The sequence below is a fragment of the Labrus bergylta genome, chromosome 13 (assembly GCF_963930695.1).
Source record: "Labrus bergylta chromosome 13, fLabBer1.1, whole genome shotgun sequence".
Lineage (NCBI taxonomy): Eukaryota > Metazoa > Chordata > Actinopteri > Labriformes > Labridae > Labrus > Labrus bergylta.
The window spans coordinates 8,470,453-8,486,404 of NC_089207.1; the positions used below are offsets into that span (position 1 = coordinate 8,470,453).

Genomic DNA, 15,952 nt, shown 5'->3' on the forward strand with positions numbered 1-15,952 from the left:
TCAACTAGGTCATAGTCACTTGCTCTAATTTTGGCGAGGTGTTACTTTAAACCTAAGTATGTATAAATAACCCTTTAACAACCTGTTTATTCGCTTACGGCCATACCACCCTGAACACGCCCGATCTCGTCCGATCTCGGAAGCTAAGCAGGGTCGGGCCTGGTTAGTACTTGGATGGGAGACCGCCTGGGAATACCAGGTGCTGTAAGCTTTTAATACCTCCTTTAGCCAGAAGAGGGCGCTGTTGCCTCACTAGTGGAGAAAGGACTGAGAGAAACAGGCCAGTGGAAAATGAAACATGATTTTATTTGGCAGTCTGTCCTCTCTTTTTTTTTTGTTGTTGCAATTTTCATCAATGTTTTCAGTGAGTATTAATACATATTACGCTCTCTGGAGGCTGTTTTCAAAGTTCAGTTTTACATTCAAAAAGTACATGTAGCCTACTTAAGTAAGGACTACTGCATTAACATATTTTAATTACTTGTACTTAGGTTACTCTTTACTTCCCCACAACACTCTGGTAGCCATATTATACATTTGATTCAACTGGAAATATTCACCATCATTATAAATGTTTTCACATCAATAATAAACATTTACACCAAATCAGGAATTATTATAAATGATTACTATTAAGATTGAATTTAAAAAAAACCTGCAAACAAGTGATGCTTACTTATCAATCAATTGACGATTTTTCAGAAGTTGACCATTTCGCATCGTCACTTTTACTGTGGATTTATTAAGGTTTTCAATCCTGCAAACTTGTGAACAGTGAACAGCAGAAATAAGTTTAAATGTTGCATTAAGGCACACAAGATTTAGGATTATTATAGTAGCCTAAGCAGTGATTGATTAAGATACAAGGGACAACTCGAAATTATGTTTTTATCACCACTTACTTGTTTTGAGGTAATCTTGAATGACAAATGAATAAATCAGCCATTGCAATGTTTCATGTAGAAATCATAACCCTGTGGGGCATACATATTTGATCCCCTCACATTCTCCATTGTAACTAATCATTAAAAAAACAATCCTCCATTAGGAATCACAAAGGAACACTTACTAATTATATGAAAATTCATAATTATTACAATCAGTCCCTATATATGCTATAGATGATCCCCAATCAAAATTCAGTGTAAGCTACTTTGTAGGAAAGTAGAAGCAATGATAGACAAATAAAAAAAGAACTGCAGTGCATAGCAGGAGGTTACAGCGTCCCCTGCTGGCTGAAGCAGGTATTAAAAGCTTACAGCACCTGGGAGTCCCAGGCGGTCTCCCATCCAAGTACTAACCAGGCCAGTTTTGAAAGAGGGAAGTTAATCTTCACGGAATCGGTTTGTTCAATGTGTTTATCAGACGTTTGAACGTTCAGTTTGCCCGCAAGTCGTGAAACAAGTCTTAAAAACAAGCTGCAAGTCTTTAGTTAACTCCCAGCGTCAAAGTATTGCTGAATCTAGTAAGATTAAGTGTAAGTCTATCCATAGGCCCACACGTTTGAGTAGAAAAGTAATAAAATCAACTAGGTCATAGTCACTTGCTCTAATTTTGGCGAGGTGTTACTTTAAACCTAAGTATGTATAAATAACCCTTTAACAACCTGTTCATTCGCTTACGGCCATACCACCCTGAACACGCCCGATCTCGTCCGATCTCGGAAGCTAAGCAGGGTCGGGCCTGGTTAGTACTTGGATGGGAGACCGCCTGGGAATACCAGGTGCTGTAAGCTTTTAATACCTCCTTTAGCCAGAAGAGGGCGCTGTTGCCTCACTAGTGGAGAAAGGACTGAGAGAAACAGGCCAGTGGAAAATGAAACATGATTTTATTTGGCAGTCTGTCCTCTTTTTTTTTGTTGCAATTTTCATCAATGTTTTCAGTGAGTATTAATACATATTACGCTCTCTGGAGGCTGTTTTCAAAGTTCAGTTTTACATTCAAAAAGTACATGTAGCCTACTTACGTAAGGACTACTGCATTAACATATTTTAATTACTTGTACTTAGGTTACTCTTTACTTCCCCACAACACTCTGGTAGCCATATTATACATTTGATTCAACTGGAAATATTCACCATCATTATAAATGTTTTCACATCAATAATAAACATTTACACCAAATCAGGAATTATTATAAATGATTACTATTAAGATTGAATTTAAAAAAAACCTGCAAACAAGTGATGCTTACTTATCAATCAATATTTTTTCAGAATCAATTGACGATTTTTCAGAAGTTGACCATTTTGCATCGTCACTTTTACTGTGGATTTATTAAGGTTTTCAATACTGCAAACTTGTGAACAGTGAACAGCAGAAATAAGTTTAAATGTTGCATTAAGGCACACAAGATTTAGGATTATTATAGTAGCCTAAGCAGTGATTGATTAAGATATAAGGGACAACTCGAAATTATGTTTTTATCACCACTTACTTGTTTTGAGGTAATCTTGAATGACAAATGAATAAATCAGCCATTGCAATGTTTCATGTAGAAATCATAACCCTGTGGGGCATACATATTTGATCCCCTCACATTCTCCATTGTAACTAATCATTAAAAAAAACAATCCTCCATTAGGAATCACAAAGGAACACTTACTAATTATATGAAAATTCATAATTATTACAATCAGTCCCTATATATGCTATAGATGATCCCCAATCAAAATTCAGTGTAAGCTACTTTGTAGGAAAGTAGAAGCAATGATAGACAAATAAAAAAAGAACTGCAGTGCATAGCAGGAGGTTACAGCGTCCCCTGCTGGCTGAAGCAGGTATTAAAAGCTTACAGCACCTGGGATTCCCAGGCGGTCTCCCATCCAAGTACTAACCAGGCCAGTTTTGAAAGAGGGAAGTTAATCTTCACGGAATCGGTTTGTTCAATGTGTTTATCAGACGTTTGAACGTTCAGTTTGCCCGCAAGTCGTGAAACAAGTCTTAAAAACAAGCTGCAAGTCTTTAGTTAACTCCCAGCGTCAAAGTATTGCTGAATCTAGTAAGATTAAGTGTAAGTCTATCCATAGGCCCACACGTTTGAGTAGAAAAGTAATAAAATCAACTAGGTCATAGTCACTTGCTCTAATTTTGGCGAGGTGTTACTTTAAACCTAAGTATGTATAAATAACCCTTTAACAACCTGTTCATTCGCTTACGGCCATACCACCCTGAACACGCCCGATCTCGTCCGATCTCGGAAGCTAAGCAGGGTCGGGCCTGGTTAGTACTTGGATGGGAGACCGCCTGGGAATACCAGGTGCTGTAAGCTTTTAATACCTCCTTTAGCCAGAAGAGGGCGCTGTTGCCTCACTAGTGGAGAAAGGACTGAGAGAAACAGGCCAGTGGAAAATGAAACATGATTTTATTTGGCAGTCTGTCCTCTTTTTTTTTGTTGCAATTTTCATCAATGTTTTCAGTGAGTATTAATACATATTACGCTCTCTGGAGGCTGTTTTCAAAGTTCAGTTTTACATTCAAAAAGTACATGTAGCCTACTTACGTAAGGACTACTGCATTAACATATTTTAATTACTTGTACTTAGGTTACTCTTTACTTCCCCACAACACTCTGGTAGCCATATTATACATTTGATTCAACTGGAAATATTCACCATCATTATAAATGTTTTCACATCAATAATAAACATTTACACCAAATCAGGAATTATTATAAATGATTACTATTAAGATTGAATTTAAAAAAAACCTGCAAACAAGTGATGCTTACTTATCAATCAATATTTTTTCAGAATCAATTGACGATTTTTCAGAAGTTGACCATTTTGCATCGTCACTTTTACTGTGGATTTATTAAGGTTTTCAATACTGCAAACTTGTGAACAGTGAACAGCAGAAATAAGTTTAAATGTTGCATTAAGGCACACAAGATTTAGGATTATTATAGTAGCCTAAGCAGTGATTGATTAAGATATAAGGGACAACTCGAAATTATGTTTTTATCACCACTTACTTGTTTTGAGGTAATCTTGAATGACAAATGAATAAATCAGCCATTGCAATGTTTCATGTAGAAATCATAACCCTGTGGGGCATACATATTTGATCCCCTCACATTCTCCATTGTAACTAATCATTAAAAAAAACAATCCTCCATTAGGAATCACAAAGGAACACTTACTAATTATATGAAAATTCATAATTATTACAATCAGTCCCTATATATGCTATAGATGATCCCCAATCAAAATTCAGTGTAAGCTACTTTGTAGGAAAGTAGAAGCAATGATAGACAAATAAAAAAAGAACTGCAGTGCATAGCAGGAGGTTACAGCGCCCCCTGCTGGCTGAAGCAGGTATTAAAAGCTTACAGCACCTGGGATTCCCAGGCGGTCTCCCATCCAAGTACTAACCAGGCCAGTTTTGAAAGAGGGAAGTTAATCTTCACGGAATCGGTTTGTTCAATGTGTTTATCAGACGTTTGAACGTTCAGTTTGCCCGCAAGTCGTGAAACAAGTCTTAAAAACAAGCTGCAAGTCTTTAGTTAACTCCCAGCGTCAAAGTATTGCTGAATCTAGTAAGATTAAGTGTAAGTCTATCCATAGGCCCACACGTTTGAGTAGAAAAGTAATAAAATCAACTAGGTCATAGTCACTTGCTCTAATTTTGGCGAGGTGTTACTTTAAACCTAAGTATGTATAAATAACCCTTTAACAACCTGTTTATTCGCTTACGGCCATACCACCCTGAACACGCCCGATCTCGTCCGATCTCGGAAGCTAAGCAGGGTCGGGCCTGGTTAGTACTTGGATGGGAGACCGCCTGGGAATACCAGGTGCTGTAAGCTTTTAATACCTCCTTTAGCCAGAAGAGGGCGCTGTTGCCTCACTAGTGGAGAAAGGACCCAGGTAAACACAGGCCTGTGGAAAAAATACAATATATAGTTATCTGTACTTTTTTGGTGGGGCAATTGTCATCAATCCTTTTCAGAGAATATCAAGAGCCTACATATTAATCTCTCTCTGGGCTATATTCACATGTCAGTTGTGGTTCTTTAACTATAAGGTAGCCCTACTGTATTTACATTTTTTTAAATAGGCTATTTGCACATGGTTGATGTGAATTATGTTGATTGTTGTTTTTTTTCTGGCTGCAGCACGGACAAATTTCTCACTCGAATCTTGACTCTTGACTCAACTTGGTTATTTCTGTTCACGGCTAAACAAATTCTATTATTGTATTTTTTCTGCCTTTATTTAACTGATTTACATATGTTTGATTGTTATTTTTATTTTTAATAATTTTATTCCTTTTTCCTGTTTTCTTGAGCTGCTGTAATGCAAAAATTTCCCCCATGGGAGTCAATAAAGTTGATCTTTATCTTTATCTTTATCTTTTACTTCCCCACAACACTCTTGTTGCCATATTGTACATTTGATTCAACTTGGTTTATTTACCATCATTAGATATGTTTTTTTATTTTTTTTTAATCAATAATAGAAATACACCAAATCAGGTGTTAGGGTTAGCCAAACTTCACAAGCTGCATTTAAGTGACTCTTACTTATCAATCAATATTTGATCAGAATCAAATGATGGTTATTGTTGGAGCTATTTAATTGGGGTTAGAATTAGTTTTTGTGTTTAGTTTACTAATATTTTGGTGGTGTTGTTTATTTCATTATTCTACACGTTTTCTTTATTTAGAAAAGATTTGGGTAATACTGTGGGCACCGGAGATTATTTAAGTCAGAGGCAGGTGGAGGACCGGCATGCACCTGGGTGGGCCTATTGTTTTTTATCAGGTCAAGAGAGGCAGTGGGAGCCACGATTTTCTTTGTTCTTGTGTTTGTTTTCCTCAAATAAACCAGCAAAATACCGCAGCTCCTGCATGGACATTGGATTTCTTTTGCCTGCGTATATTACATCCCCATGGTGCATCAGTGGTCATTTGATTATTTTTGATATTAGTTTATTTAGATTGTTTTGTTGTTTTTTAGACAAATAGCCACTACAGTTATTTTTCCAAAAATGAGCCATTAGTGAAAGTCAAAGTCTTTATCATCAATGTTTTATCATACACACTTTAACAATATGAATTCTAGAAATAATTTCAAGTTTAAATGTTGCAAAAGGCACACAAGAATAGGCTTATTAGAGGAAGTGGGCTAATTATAAGTGAATGATGAAGATATGAGTGACAACTCGGTATAATGTTTTTATCACCTGTTTTGAGTTAATCTTGAAAGAGAAATGTAGAAATCATTACCCTGAGATGCATTCATATTATATCCACTCACATTCTCTCATTTCTCATCTCTAATTATGTATGTCCTCCATGAAACTTACTGACAATTTACCTTTATTACAATCAGTCCATATTTATGCTATAGATGTGCAAGAGGCTTCCTGATAATGCTCAAAATGTTGTGTAGGCAATGATAGACAAATATAAAAGAGAGCTACAGTACACAGCAGGAGGTTACAGCGCCCCCTGTTGGCTGAAGAAGGTAATAAAAGCTTACAGCACCTGGTATTCCCAGGCGGTCTCCCATCCAAGTACTAACCAGGCCCGACCCTGCTTAGCTTCCGAGATCGGACGAGATCGGGCGTGTTCAGGGTGGTATGGCCGTAAGCGAAGTTTACTGTTGTATAGAGTCTATTTATATATAGGTAATGTCGTAAAATTCTATTTTAAATGTATTATCTGAGTTAAATAATAATACAAACTGATAAATTGAAAAGTAGGCTATCTTTTCAAATTCATAAGATCCATCAACAGCACACTCACTTGACTCTGACAGGTGAAAACGCACCTGTGCAGGTAACTTCATGAAGCCTAATTAACTGTAGCAGTTGTGCAGTAGTTAAGACTATTTACAGTGAACCAGAAGGCATCTCTGTCAGAAATCTATAGCCTTAACATTTTTATTTTCCTTCAGTCAGCAGATGGCGCTGTTGATCCTTCAATTATTTGAAATCAAGTGGCCTGAAGACCAAATATGGGTGTCCAAAGTGCGGCCCGAGGGCCATTTGCGGCCCTTGAGGGGATTTTTTTTGCGGCTCGTGACTTCAAATGAAGAATCAGAAGATTTTGGCCCGAGGCCTCGATTAAGATTGGCACATCATCTTATTTTTCTTTTTCATGTAAACAAGGGTTGAACAATATTCCTAAAATAGAAAATGTTCAGTAACATGTATGTTGTTGTTTTTTTTTTTTAAATCTACAGCTTTTTACTATTTTCCACATTTTTTTGTAACCTATGACCTCTTGATTCTGAGAAAAAAACAAATAAATAAATAAATAAAGTAGAACGAAGAAATCAAAATATTTGATTTCCTTTTATTAAAGGGTTTCTTTAGCGAGCCTTTTGATTCTGATCTACAAATTAACAAATTACAAATTAAGTTGCTCGATTAAACAACTTAATTTGACTTTTTCTATATCTAGTCTATATGTTCTTTTGTTTTGTTCTTTGCTTTTTTTCTCGTATAATTTGAAGGCGCCTCCATACAGTAATCAGTGTGTCATGAAACGTTTCAGCACTGTTCAGACTTTAGTACCAAAAAAAAAGTTATTGTCAGAAGTGGGATTCGAACCCACGCCTCCATTCGGAGACCAGAAACCCCATTCTTCACAGGAAGGTTTTACCTTGAGTCTGGCGCCTTAGACCACTCGGCCATCCTGACAACTACTGACAGCGAGCTGAAACAAAAGTATAAATAATCACTATGTCTTGTTATTTCCTTTTTTTTAATCTAAACACTCCTACTGCTAATTTCGCTTTTTAATTGCCGTATTTTGAGTTTAGTTTCATACATTTAAAGAAAAATATCGCTGGCGTATCTGCAAATTCACCCGTGTTTACAATAGGAAAGTACCAACGATGTCCACCATGGGGGCGCTAGACACTTATTTACAGATTACTTCCGGTGGTCAATCACGTGACTCCCCGCCCATCACAACCACAACGTGTATTTACGTGATGTCAGAATAATTGGAATTACAAGCATCCCACTGGTAAACTCAGTAGTAAATACTTTTTTTTTTTTTTTTTTAAAGAATTTGCCAAGTTGTCAAGATTTGAATTAACATTACATCAAAACATATCGAAGAAAATATTAAAAATGTTATTTTGATGGTTACAAACTTACATAAATTTACAAACTGTTGATCATTCTGTGGATCATTTGTATTTTGTTACATAGTATGACACTTTATCCATTTGTAGCTGTCCACATAGACCGATCTAATTCAATTCTGAGCAACAACATTAAACATGTTTAATTTGTGGTGTCCATAATACTTTTTAACGCTCCAGAACAGAAGTCATGTAAATTACTTGTCATGTGGGAAATCCGATCATTTGAAGAGCACGTGAACGCATCATTACTACATAACGTAACTAGTCATTCTTATGAAACCTAAACATTGGACTGCGCTCACTCTATAGTTGTAACATTAGGCTCTTTGCAGACAAACCGAGAGGGCACATGTGTGTAAAACATGTCGATCTACAGGAATGCCGTTTGGTTCATGAAGGGACTCCAGGAGTATACAAAGTAAGTGTCGTTCATACACTCAGCACTTCATTTATTTTGAAAAACACACTAATCCTGTTTGTGAAGTATTATCCTTGAGCTACCTATAGACTGTTACTGGTTAACTATCATGTGTTACACAATACTGTGTGCTGCTGTATGTTGCAACTAGTCTATAAAGCTGTGTAGAGAGAAGAGTTTTAAAGACCGGAAACAGTGAAAATGTGTAATTTATTTTTATTGACCATACCTGCACAAATGTCTGTGAAGCTCCTCCGCTGCACCTTTTTGCAAAAATGTGTTTTCTTTATTTTCTATAATATATTTTAACATTTTTCTCGTATTCTATTTAAATTCCCTGAGCACAGCTGTTTTTATAGCCTAGTTTTTACTATTCTATAAATCTGCAAAATAATGTGGTATGAATTGATGTCAGTAGCCGATGTTTATTTAATAATAATAATAATAACTTTATTTATATAGCACCTTTTTAAAAACACAGGTTTACAAAGTGCTTTGACAAACAGCAAAAACAAGAACAAACTAAACCAAACACAGAAGAACAGAAACAACAGCAAGAACATAAGAAATGCAAAATACTAAAAATAATTAAATACAATTCAACAGAAAAGAACCCATATTGCACGATACCCAACAGATATCTATAACCCGACCTTTATAAGAACCATCATAAGAATCCAGGCAATTTGTTGTGTCAAATCACTTGCTGGCATCTGGTACAGCTACCTACTGATTGAGAGAAGAGTTTAGTATTGGGAATATGTCCCCTGTTGTCAAACATGAGAGACAATGTGGGAGTCTTACACCAAAAGAAGTCATCATGTAACAAACATCGGTATCGGAAACAGCAAATGTCTTAATTGTTATTTCAAACATCGGCCTCCGTATCTGCCCTGATTATCACTATCGGTGCATCTTTTTTATTTGCTTATTGTTTTGAACCAAAACACCAAATCAGATTCCTTGTATGTGTAAATATACTCGACTATAAAAACTAATTCTGATTCTGGGATGTAAAATAACTTGTTCAACCTACATCAATGTGCTATTGGTTCAATCTGATCAACAATCAGCTATAATAATAATAAAAAAAGCTGTTAGAAGTTCATATTTTAAGTCAATGGAATAAAATGAACTCTTTGTGAAAAGAGACAAGAATGCTTAATTGAATAACTGTTGCATCACAGTTTTTATTACTATTGAACCTTTTCTAAACTATTTTCATGACGGTTTAAAGGAAGAGATGACTTCTGTGAAAATTGACATTTGTGGGTGACATGGTCTCATGTAATGAAACAGTGACTACATTGAGCCTTCAGTCACATGGTATCACATAAGAGGTACTCCTCTATGATGCATGATCTTTTCTGCAAATTGACTGCATGGCATATCTTTCTAAAAGAGAAAAATTGTAGGTTAATCATAGTTTGAGAAATTGTTACTGTAACAATTATAATATTGTTAATCTGAAAGTTTAAAGTCTGTCTGGCATCAAAGCTCATCCATGAGGGATGGAGTAAAAAGTTTAACTTTAAATTGTGTCTATTTCCAAACCAAGATTCTCTTTATATGATGCATACATGGTTTTGTCAAAGAATGGGATCTTAAAAAGCTCAGTCATGTATCATAAAACGTCCTCTACGTGTATTTACTCTCCTACCCTTCATATTAACAGGAGTGGCTATGAAGCTGCAGCGAAGCATTTTGCTCCAGCTGACCTGGACGTGAACCTGAGCGGCAGGTCCTTCATGATCACGGGAGCAAACAGCGGGATAGGGAAAGCCACAGCGCAGGAAATCGCCAACAGAGGTGAGGGTTTTAAAGTTAGGCCTTCTTATTTCTTTTTCTACTGACGCTAGAAGAAGAGAAGTTCTTCTACTTTTTGTAAGAGCTACAAGGTGTGGCACCAGACAAGCTCTCAGTGTAAGAAACAGTACCTCTCTTGGTCTCGGTTTAAATCCTTTTTTTTTTCTTTTTTTTACTAAAGTCCTGGTTAGAAACCTTTTGTGAGACAACTTAAAGCCATCGACTCCTATCTGCTGCAGGTCTCAGATCATATGTTTAAAGCCCCTGTGAGGAATTCTGTCGATTTTGCCGCCCCCCCCCCGTTTATCCAGTCTCTTTGCTCATCTTGTCCCGTACATGTTTGGTTGTGTTTTCTGACAAAAAATCTCATCCTGCTTTTTTTAAACAGCTGAATGTACCACATCTCAAGGTGACTCTTTGCTGTGGAAATTAGAAAAAAAAGGCAGTTTCTTCAGTGCAAAGTCATCTGACACTGTGACGCTCTCTGTGGAAACACTCAAGGCCTAACAAGTTAAAGAGAAAACGCCAATCGAGTCGCTGATAGTCCTCTGTGCTTTTTGGGTCATAGATGTCTGTCTCTATATGTCAGCACTGTGATTGTCTGTCGAACAGTCCAGGGTGTTACCCCACCTCTCGCTGGGATTGGCTCCGGCCCTCCTGCGACTCTGAACAGGAAAAAGGGTGTAGATAATGGATGGATGGAAAAAGGCATCAATATTTACTTCAGTCTTTTTTTCCATAACTAGGTAGGATAGATCGAATAAGCTGAATTAAGTAGGGTATAGTATAGTATACATGAGCGTCATTGAACTGTGTAGATATTGCACGGAGTACTGCACATAAGGTTTTATCTGTGAGGTGATGGAACTTGTCCACTGATGTGTTTCAAATGTTTTTTATTCTGCAGGAGGAACGGTTCACATGGTGTGTCGAAACAAAGGCCGAGCAGATGCAGCAAAAGAAGAAATAGTAGAAAAGAGTAAAAACCAGGTGAGACATGTTGTATGTCTGTCTGTACTGAAGGAGGGATACATTACCTGTTAACATCAGGCAAGTCCCTCTTCCTGTAGGAGATGAAAAAACATCCCTCTGTCTCAGATTTGTTGTGTAACAAAAGCAACTGGTCAAGATGAATGAATTACATAATAATCTGTCTTTTTTTTATTCATCTATCACCAACACAGAAGTGTTTTTAAACTGTTCAGGAGATCTTTAAAAAAGTCCCACAAGTGATTAAAAGCTCTTCTTCAATATTCTTCTGTCCAAATATTGTATTTCATGTTTGCTGTCCCCCCCCCCCCCCCCCCCCCCCCCCCCCAGGATGTTCACGTCCACGTGGTCGACATGTCGAGTGCAAGACAGGTGTGGGCGTTTGCTCTGAACTTCACAGAAAGTAACACCCTTCATGTGCTGGTAGGTGGGACGATATATGTGTTTGTGTTTGTTAATATGTAATGCACACACTTTGTTTATTCACCTGTCATGTTCTCCAGATAAACAACGCAGGCTGTATGGTGAACCAGAGAGAGTTGACTGAGGAGGGCTTGGAGAAGAACTTTGCCACAAATACACTCGGTAAGATGTTTATAAATACAAGTTCAAGTGAAAGTTAAGGTAGTGATTCCACGACAACAGTGTGTTTAGACGAAACTTTAAATGTTTACACAAAAGCTTTGAGAAAGGCAATTGACTAAAATGTGATATGTACCGAAAATAAAATGAACTATGAATCTTTGACAGCTCTGGAAACTCTTTGCTGCTGACACATACCTCAGTCACAAACAGACTTATTGATGTTCGATGCTCTGCACTGGACAGTAAAACTTCTATTTTATGAAACATGCTGCATGTTTACATCATAAAGGTGATGAAAAAACACTGACCTAAGTAAAGTCTTAGATAAACACCAAGCCCTCCATGAAAGGAGATCTATTATACTCACTTCAATTCAATTCAATTCAATTTATTTGTATAGCGTCAACTCATAACAAGTGTTATCTCAAGACACTTTACAAAAAGCAGGTAAAAAGACCTTACTCTTTGTCTGTTAACATTACAAAAGAGCAGGTAAAAAGACCTTACTTATTGCTATGTTACAAAGATCCGGCCTATCCATCATGAGCACTTTAGCAGAGCAGCAAAAGTTACAGTGGTAAGAAAAAACTGCCTTATTAAAAGGCAGAAATCTTCGGCCGGATCCCCGGCTCATGACGAAACAGCCTTCACAGGCCTAGACTGCGCCGGGGTTGGAAAGGGATAGGGGGAGAGATGGGATAAGATGCAGGAAGAGGGATAGGGAGCAAGGGGGTGGGGGGAGGCAGACCCTCCATCAACAATCCGGTGGGGAGGGGGGGGTTGTTCTGGCCACTTTAACCATTAGTTATGTCAGTCTGGGACATCTATTGAGTAGTGTTGCGAGGTGACTCATTATTTATCTGAAACTGGCGTCAGTAAAAAATCCTAATTTCAGCCTCTGCCTGAAACGTTTAATTTCAGCTGCTGTCTCTTTAAGCCCCCTGTTTGACATCATCTTTTTTTTCCCAGCACACATTCATGGCCCACTTATGTGTCCCGACCCACCTGTTGAGAACAACTGATTTGATAAGAAAAAGTTTAGAAATTGATTGTCACCACGTCTACATACTCAGCTCATGATTATTGTCCAGATAAATGGATATTCCTCTTCAATCTTTAAAACACTTTTGCCTGAATGATAAAGAATTGTAAAAAAGAAATCAGCTTTTTATTTTCTTTGATCAACTAGTCGGTTAATTATCCAGTTGATGCAGCTTTACTTAGGAGTAAAAGAGATCTAATGAATTGAATGGTTAGCTGTTGAAGTTAATACAGATAATCATTTCTTACCTTTTATTTTCAGGTACGTACATCCTGACCACGGCGTTGATACCTGCTCTGGAGAAGGTGGAAGACGCGAGAGTGGTGTGTTCAATTTTGACCAAAGAAAACATGAGTCATCATGTCCAACACGAGTGACAATAAAAATCTATCAGATGTTTTATAATCAGACATTTATACTCGCAGTATGTGTGTTTGAGTTTCTTTATCTAAAGTTTAGTCTTGGCTGGTTTCTCCTCCCAGGTTACCGTTTCATCAGGCGGCATGCTCACACAGAAGATGAACGTGGACGACCTGCAGTTTGAGAAGGGGACGTTCGACGGCACCATGGCCTACGCTCAGAACAAAGTAAAGGACGCTAGGGTTGTCACAATCCCCGAATTTGAAACTTTGATACGACACCAATAAAAAAAAAATCAAACGATATCATTACCTGTTTTGATACCACGGCAAAAAAAAAAGTAAAATCACACTAAAAGCACTTCAATATAAGAAAATATCTTGTTTTGAAATGCCAAAAATGCAGACAAATTTCTGCTCACTTTCTAAGTTGCACAAACACATTGACAACTTTTGGGTACTGAAATGTTGCCAATTTATTCATGCAATTTAGACTGTCACCTCCTCTGCTCGCTGTCTGTCTGAGATATAAATGTAATGTTTACATCTTTATGAGACACTAAAAGGACTTGACAAACGTCAGTATTTACCGACCTGTGGATGTGATTGGACCTCTCGTTTATAACTAAAAGTAACCTTTTGTAGTTGTTGCTTTTTTAACTCTGGTTCTTTTCCGATTATTAAAATAACCACTATCATATTGTTTGGGTATGAAAGTATTTAACAGTTTGACAGCCTGAAAGTAGACTGACTCACAGCAGCTTCACTCCAGAGTGATGAGTGAAACTGCAGCAGCTAGTATTTAGTATTTATTTGTATTCACATGTTGTTGTTTTCCGTTGGACAGAGACAGCAGGTGATTCTGACGGAGAGGTGGGCTTCTGAGCACAAAAAGATCCACTTCTCCTCCATGCACCCTGGGTGGGCAGACACACCAGGTAAACAGCAGGAACGATGACTGTAAAATAAAGACTCGGATGCTGCACACTGTGCAGAAGACTCATTCATATAGCCCTCAGATCTTGTAATGTTGAGATGTATTAGTGAGTTTGTATCTTGAATATCTCTCTCTGTATTTTCACAAGGTCTGAGTTTTGTGTTCTCAACTTTGTGTTTATTTGTGACAAGAGTTGTAGTGTAGGTGTACATCATCAGATAAATGCATACAGACATACAGGTATGACTATATCAACAACATAAGATAACAACATACACCTCCTTCTCTTAACCCCTACCCCACCCTCAGGGGTCTTTGTCTGAAATACACAAAATACTCATTTTACTAATTGACAGTTTTCAAAGTAAGTCAGAAAAACAATTAGCTAAGTACCTAACTACATTCAATAGAAAAAAAACCCTATAGGGTAAGAAAGGACAAAGGATATTTCCATCCCGGCCCTGGGAGCGTTCAGCACTTTAGCTTTTACTCTTTAAATAAAGAACTTTCCTGCTGGATGAGACGTGTTGGTGACAAGGAAAACAAAACAAAAAGAATGACATAAATGGTGTTTCTTCTCTGCAGCGGTCCAGACGTCCATGCCTTCTTTTCACGCTAAGATGCAGTCCAAACTGAGGACCGAGGCCATGGGGGCGGACACGGCCGTGTGGCTCGCCATGTCTCCCGCCGCCATCAAGCAGCCGAGCGGACTCTTCTTCCAGGGTCAGAACAACTTGTTCGTCTGTGTTTATTTATCGTATTAGGACAGTGATATGTATCTATATACATATTCCATTTGAGCAGAACAGCAATATTAATCTAAATACATTACTATGTCGGTAATATTACCAACGTTATCCTGTTGTTGCGTTTTTCATAACCCAAGACATTTCATATATTCAATTCTATTTAAATGTTGTGCAAAAGATGTGTTCTAGATGTTAGTAGCATAAATTGACTAAAAATGTATTTCTTTGTTTAACCATTTCTTGTCAAATGAAAACATGACCTTGGCTGATGTGTTTCTGTAACTCGTCTTCCAGATCGTAAAGCGGTGGCCACTCACCTCCCTCTGGCCTACTCCAGGTCGACGCCGCAGGACGAGCAGAAACTTCTGACAGCACTGAAGGAGTTCGCCGATAAGTTTAAACCTTAAACTCTCTGTGAATGTCTTTGAGAGAAAAAAAAACAAGCACTCCTCAATAATGTTTACAGGATCAGGTTGTTTCACTACATACAAAAAAACCAAAACTTCATAAAAAACATTTTAATGGTAGTAGGTGTTTACATGAAGGAAGAATCCTTTTTTTGTTTTTCTGATAAAATGTGTCAAAACTATAGTTTAAATTTCCTTTACTGAGTTCCTTAAAGAAAGTAAGATGCAGCATACTGTATTTATTAAACATATGGGGAGACATATATATATCACTGTTGATTTAATATGAATGTAATGCAAAATACAAATGTGTGTATTCATTGCTATAAAACATCTTGTTTAATTTCTACCCACTTTTTGGTGACCAAGTGGTTGGTTTGAAATATTTTCAAATAAAAGTTATTTATACATTTTCTTTCTCTTCTGTATCTCTTGTGTCTCTGTAATCGATGTGTAGATATGATATGAAGATCCAATGTGACAACAGACGGTGAGCAGCTAACATTTCACATTAGAGGTGTGTCTGTTAAAATGATGAACATTAAAATGAACAG

The 15,952-nt window shown here is 37.3% G+C and overlaps 1 protein-coding gene and 6 non-coding genes across 7 annotated transcripts; 5 read left to right on the plus strand and 2 right to left on the minus strand.

Annotated features, from left to right (window-relative positions):
* The first annotated feature begins 92 nt into the window (after window positions 1-92).
* On the plus strand, window positions 93-211 carry LOC114921692 (5S ribosomal RNA). The gene has a single exon (XR_010668628.1). It is a non-coding gene; the product is annotated as a 5S ribosomal RNA (ribosomal RNA).
* A 1,405-nt stretch (window positions 212-1,616) lies between these two features.
* On the plus strand, window positions 1,617-1,735 carry LOC114921694 (5S ribosomal RNA). The gene has a single exon (XR_003810004.1). It is a non-coding gene; the product is annotated as a 5S ribosomal RNA (ribosomal RNA).
* A 1,417-nt stretch (window positions 1,736-3,152) lies between these two features.
* On the plus strand, window positions 3,153-3,271 carry LOC114921693 (5S ribosomal RNA). Its single transcript, XR_003810003.1, has one exon. It is a non-coding gene; the product is annotated as a 5S ribosomal RNA (ribosomal RNA).
* A 1,417-nt stretch (window positions 3,272-4,688) lies between these two features.
* Window positions 4,689-4,807, plus strand: LOC114921690 (5S ribosomal RNA). Its single transcript, XR_003810001.1, has one exon. It is a non-coding gene; the product is annotated as a 5S ribosomal RNA (ribosomal RNA).
* A 1,671-nt stretch (window positions 4,808-6,478) lies between these two features.
* Window positions 6,479-6,597, minus strand: LOC114921679 (5S ribosomal RNA). The gene has a single exon (XR_003809990.1). It is a non-coding gene; the product is annotated as a 5S ribosomal RNA (ribosomal RNA).
* A 942-nt stretch (window positions 6,598-7,539) lies between these two features.
* Window positions 7,540-7,650, minus strand: trnal-caa (transfer RNA leucine (anticodon CAA)). Its single transcript has 2 exons — window positions 7,613-7,650; window positions 7,540-7,585 (listed from the first exon to the last, which is right to left on the minus strand). It is a non-coding gene; the product is annotated as a tRNA-Leu (tRNA).
* A 711-nt stretch (window positions 7,651-8,361) lies between these two features.
* dhrs12 (dehydrogenase/reductase (SDR family) member 12) lies at window positions 8,362-15,811 on the plus strand. The gene is made up of 10 exons (XM_020657065.3): window positions 8,362-8,523; window positions 10,199-10,332; window positions 11,237-11,319; window positions 11,650-11,742; window positions 11,823-11,904; window positions 13,208-13,269; window positions 13,429-13,533; window positions 14,153-14,243; window positions 14,828-14,965; window positions 15,286-15,811. The coding sequence occupies exons 1-10, from the start codon at window positions 8,468-8,470 to the stop codon at window positions 15,396-15,398; spliced, it is 957 nt and encodes a 318-aa protein (XP_020512721.1). The 5' UTR covers window positions 8,362-8,467; the 3' UTR covers window positions 15,399-15,811.
* The last annotated feature ends 141 nt before the right edge of the window (window positions 15,812-15,952 follow it).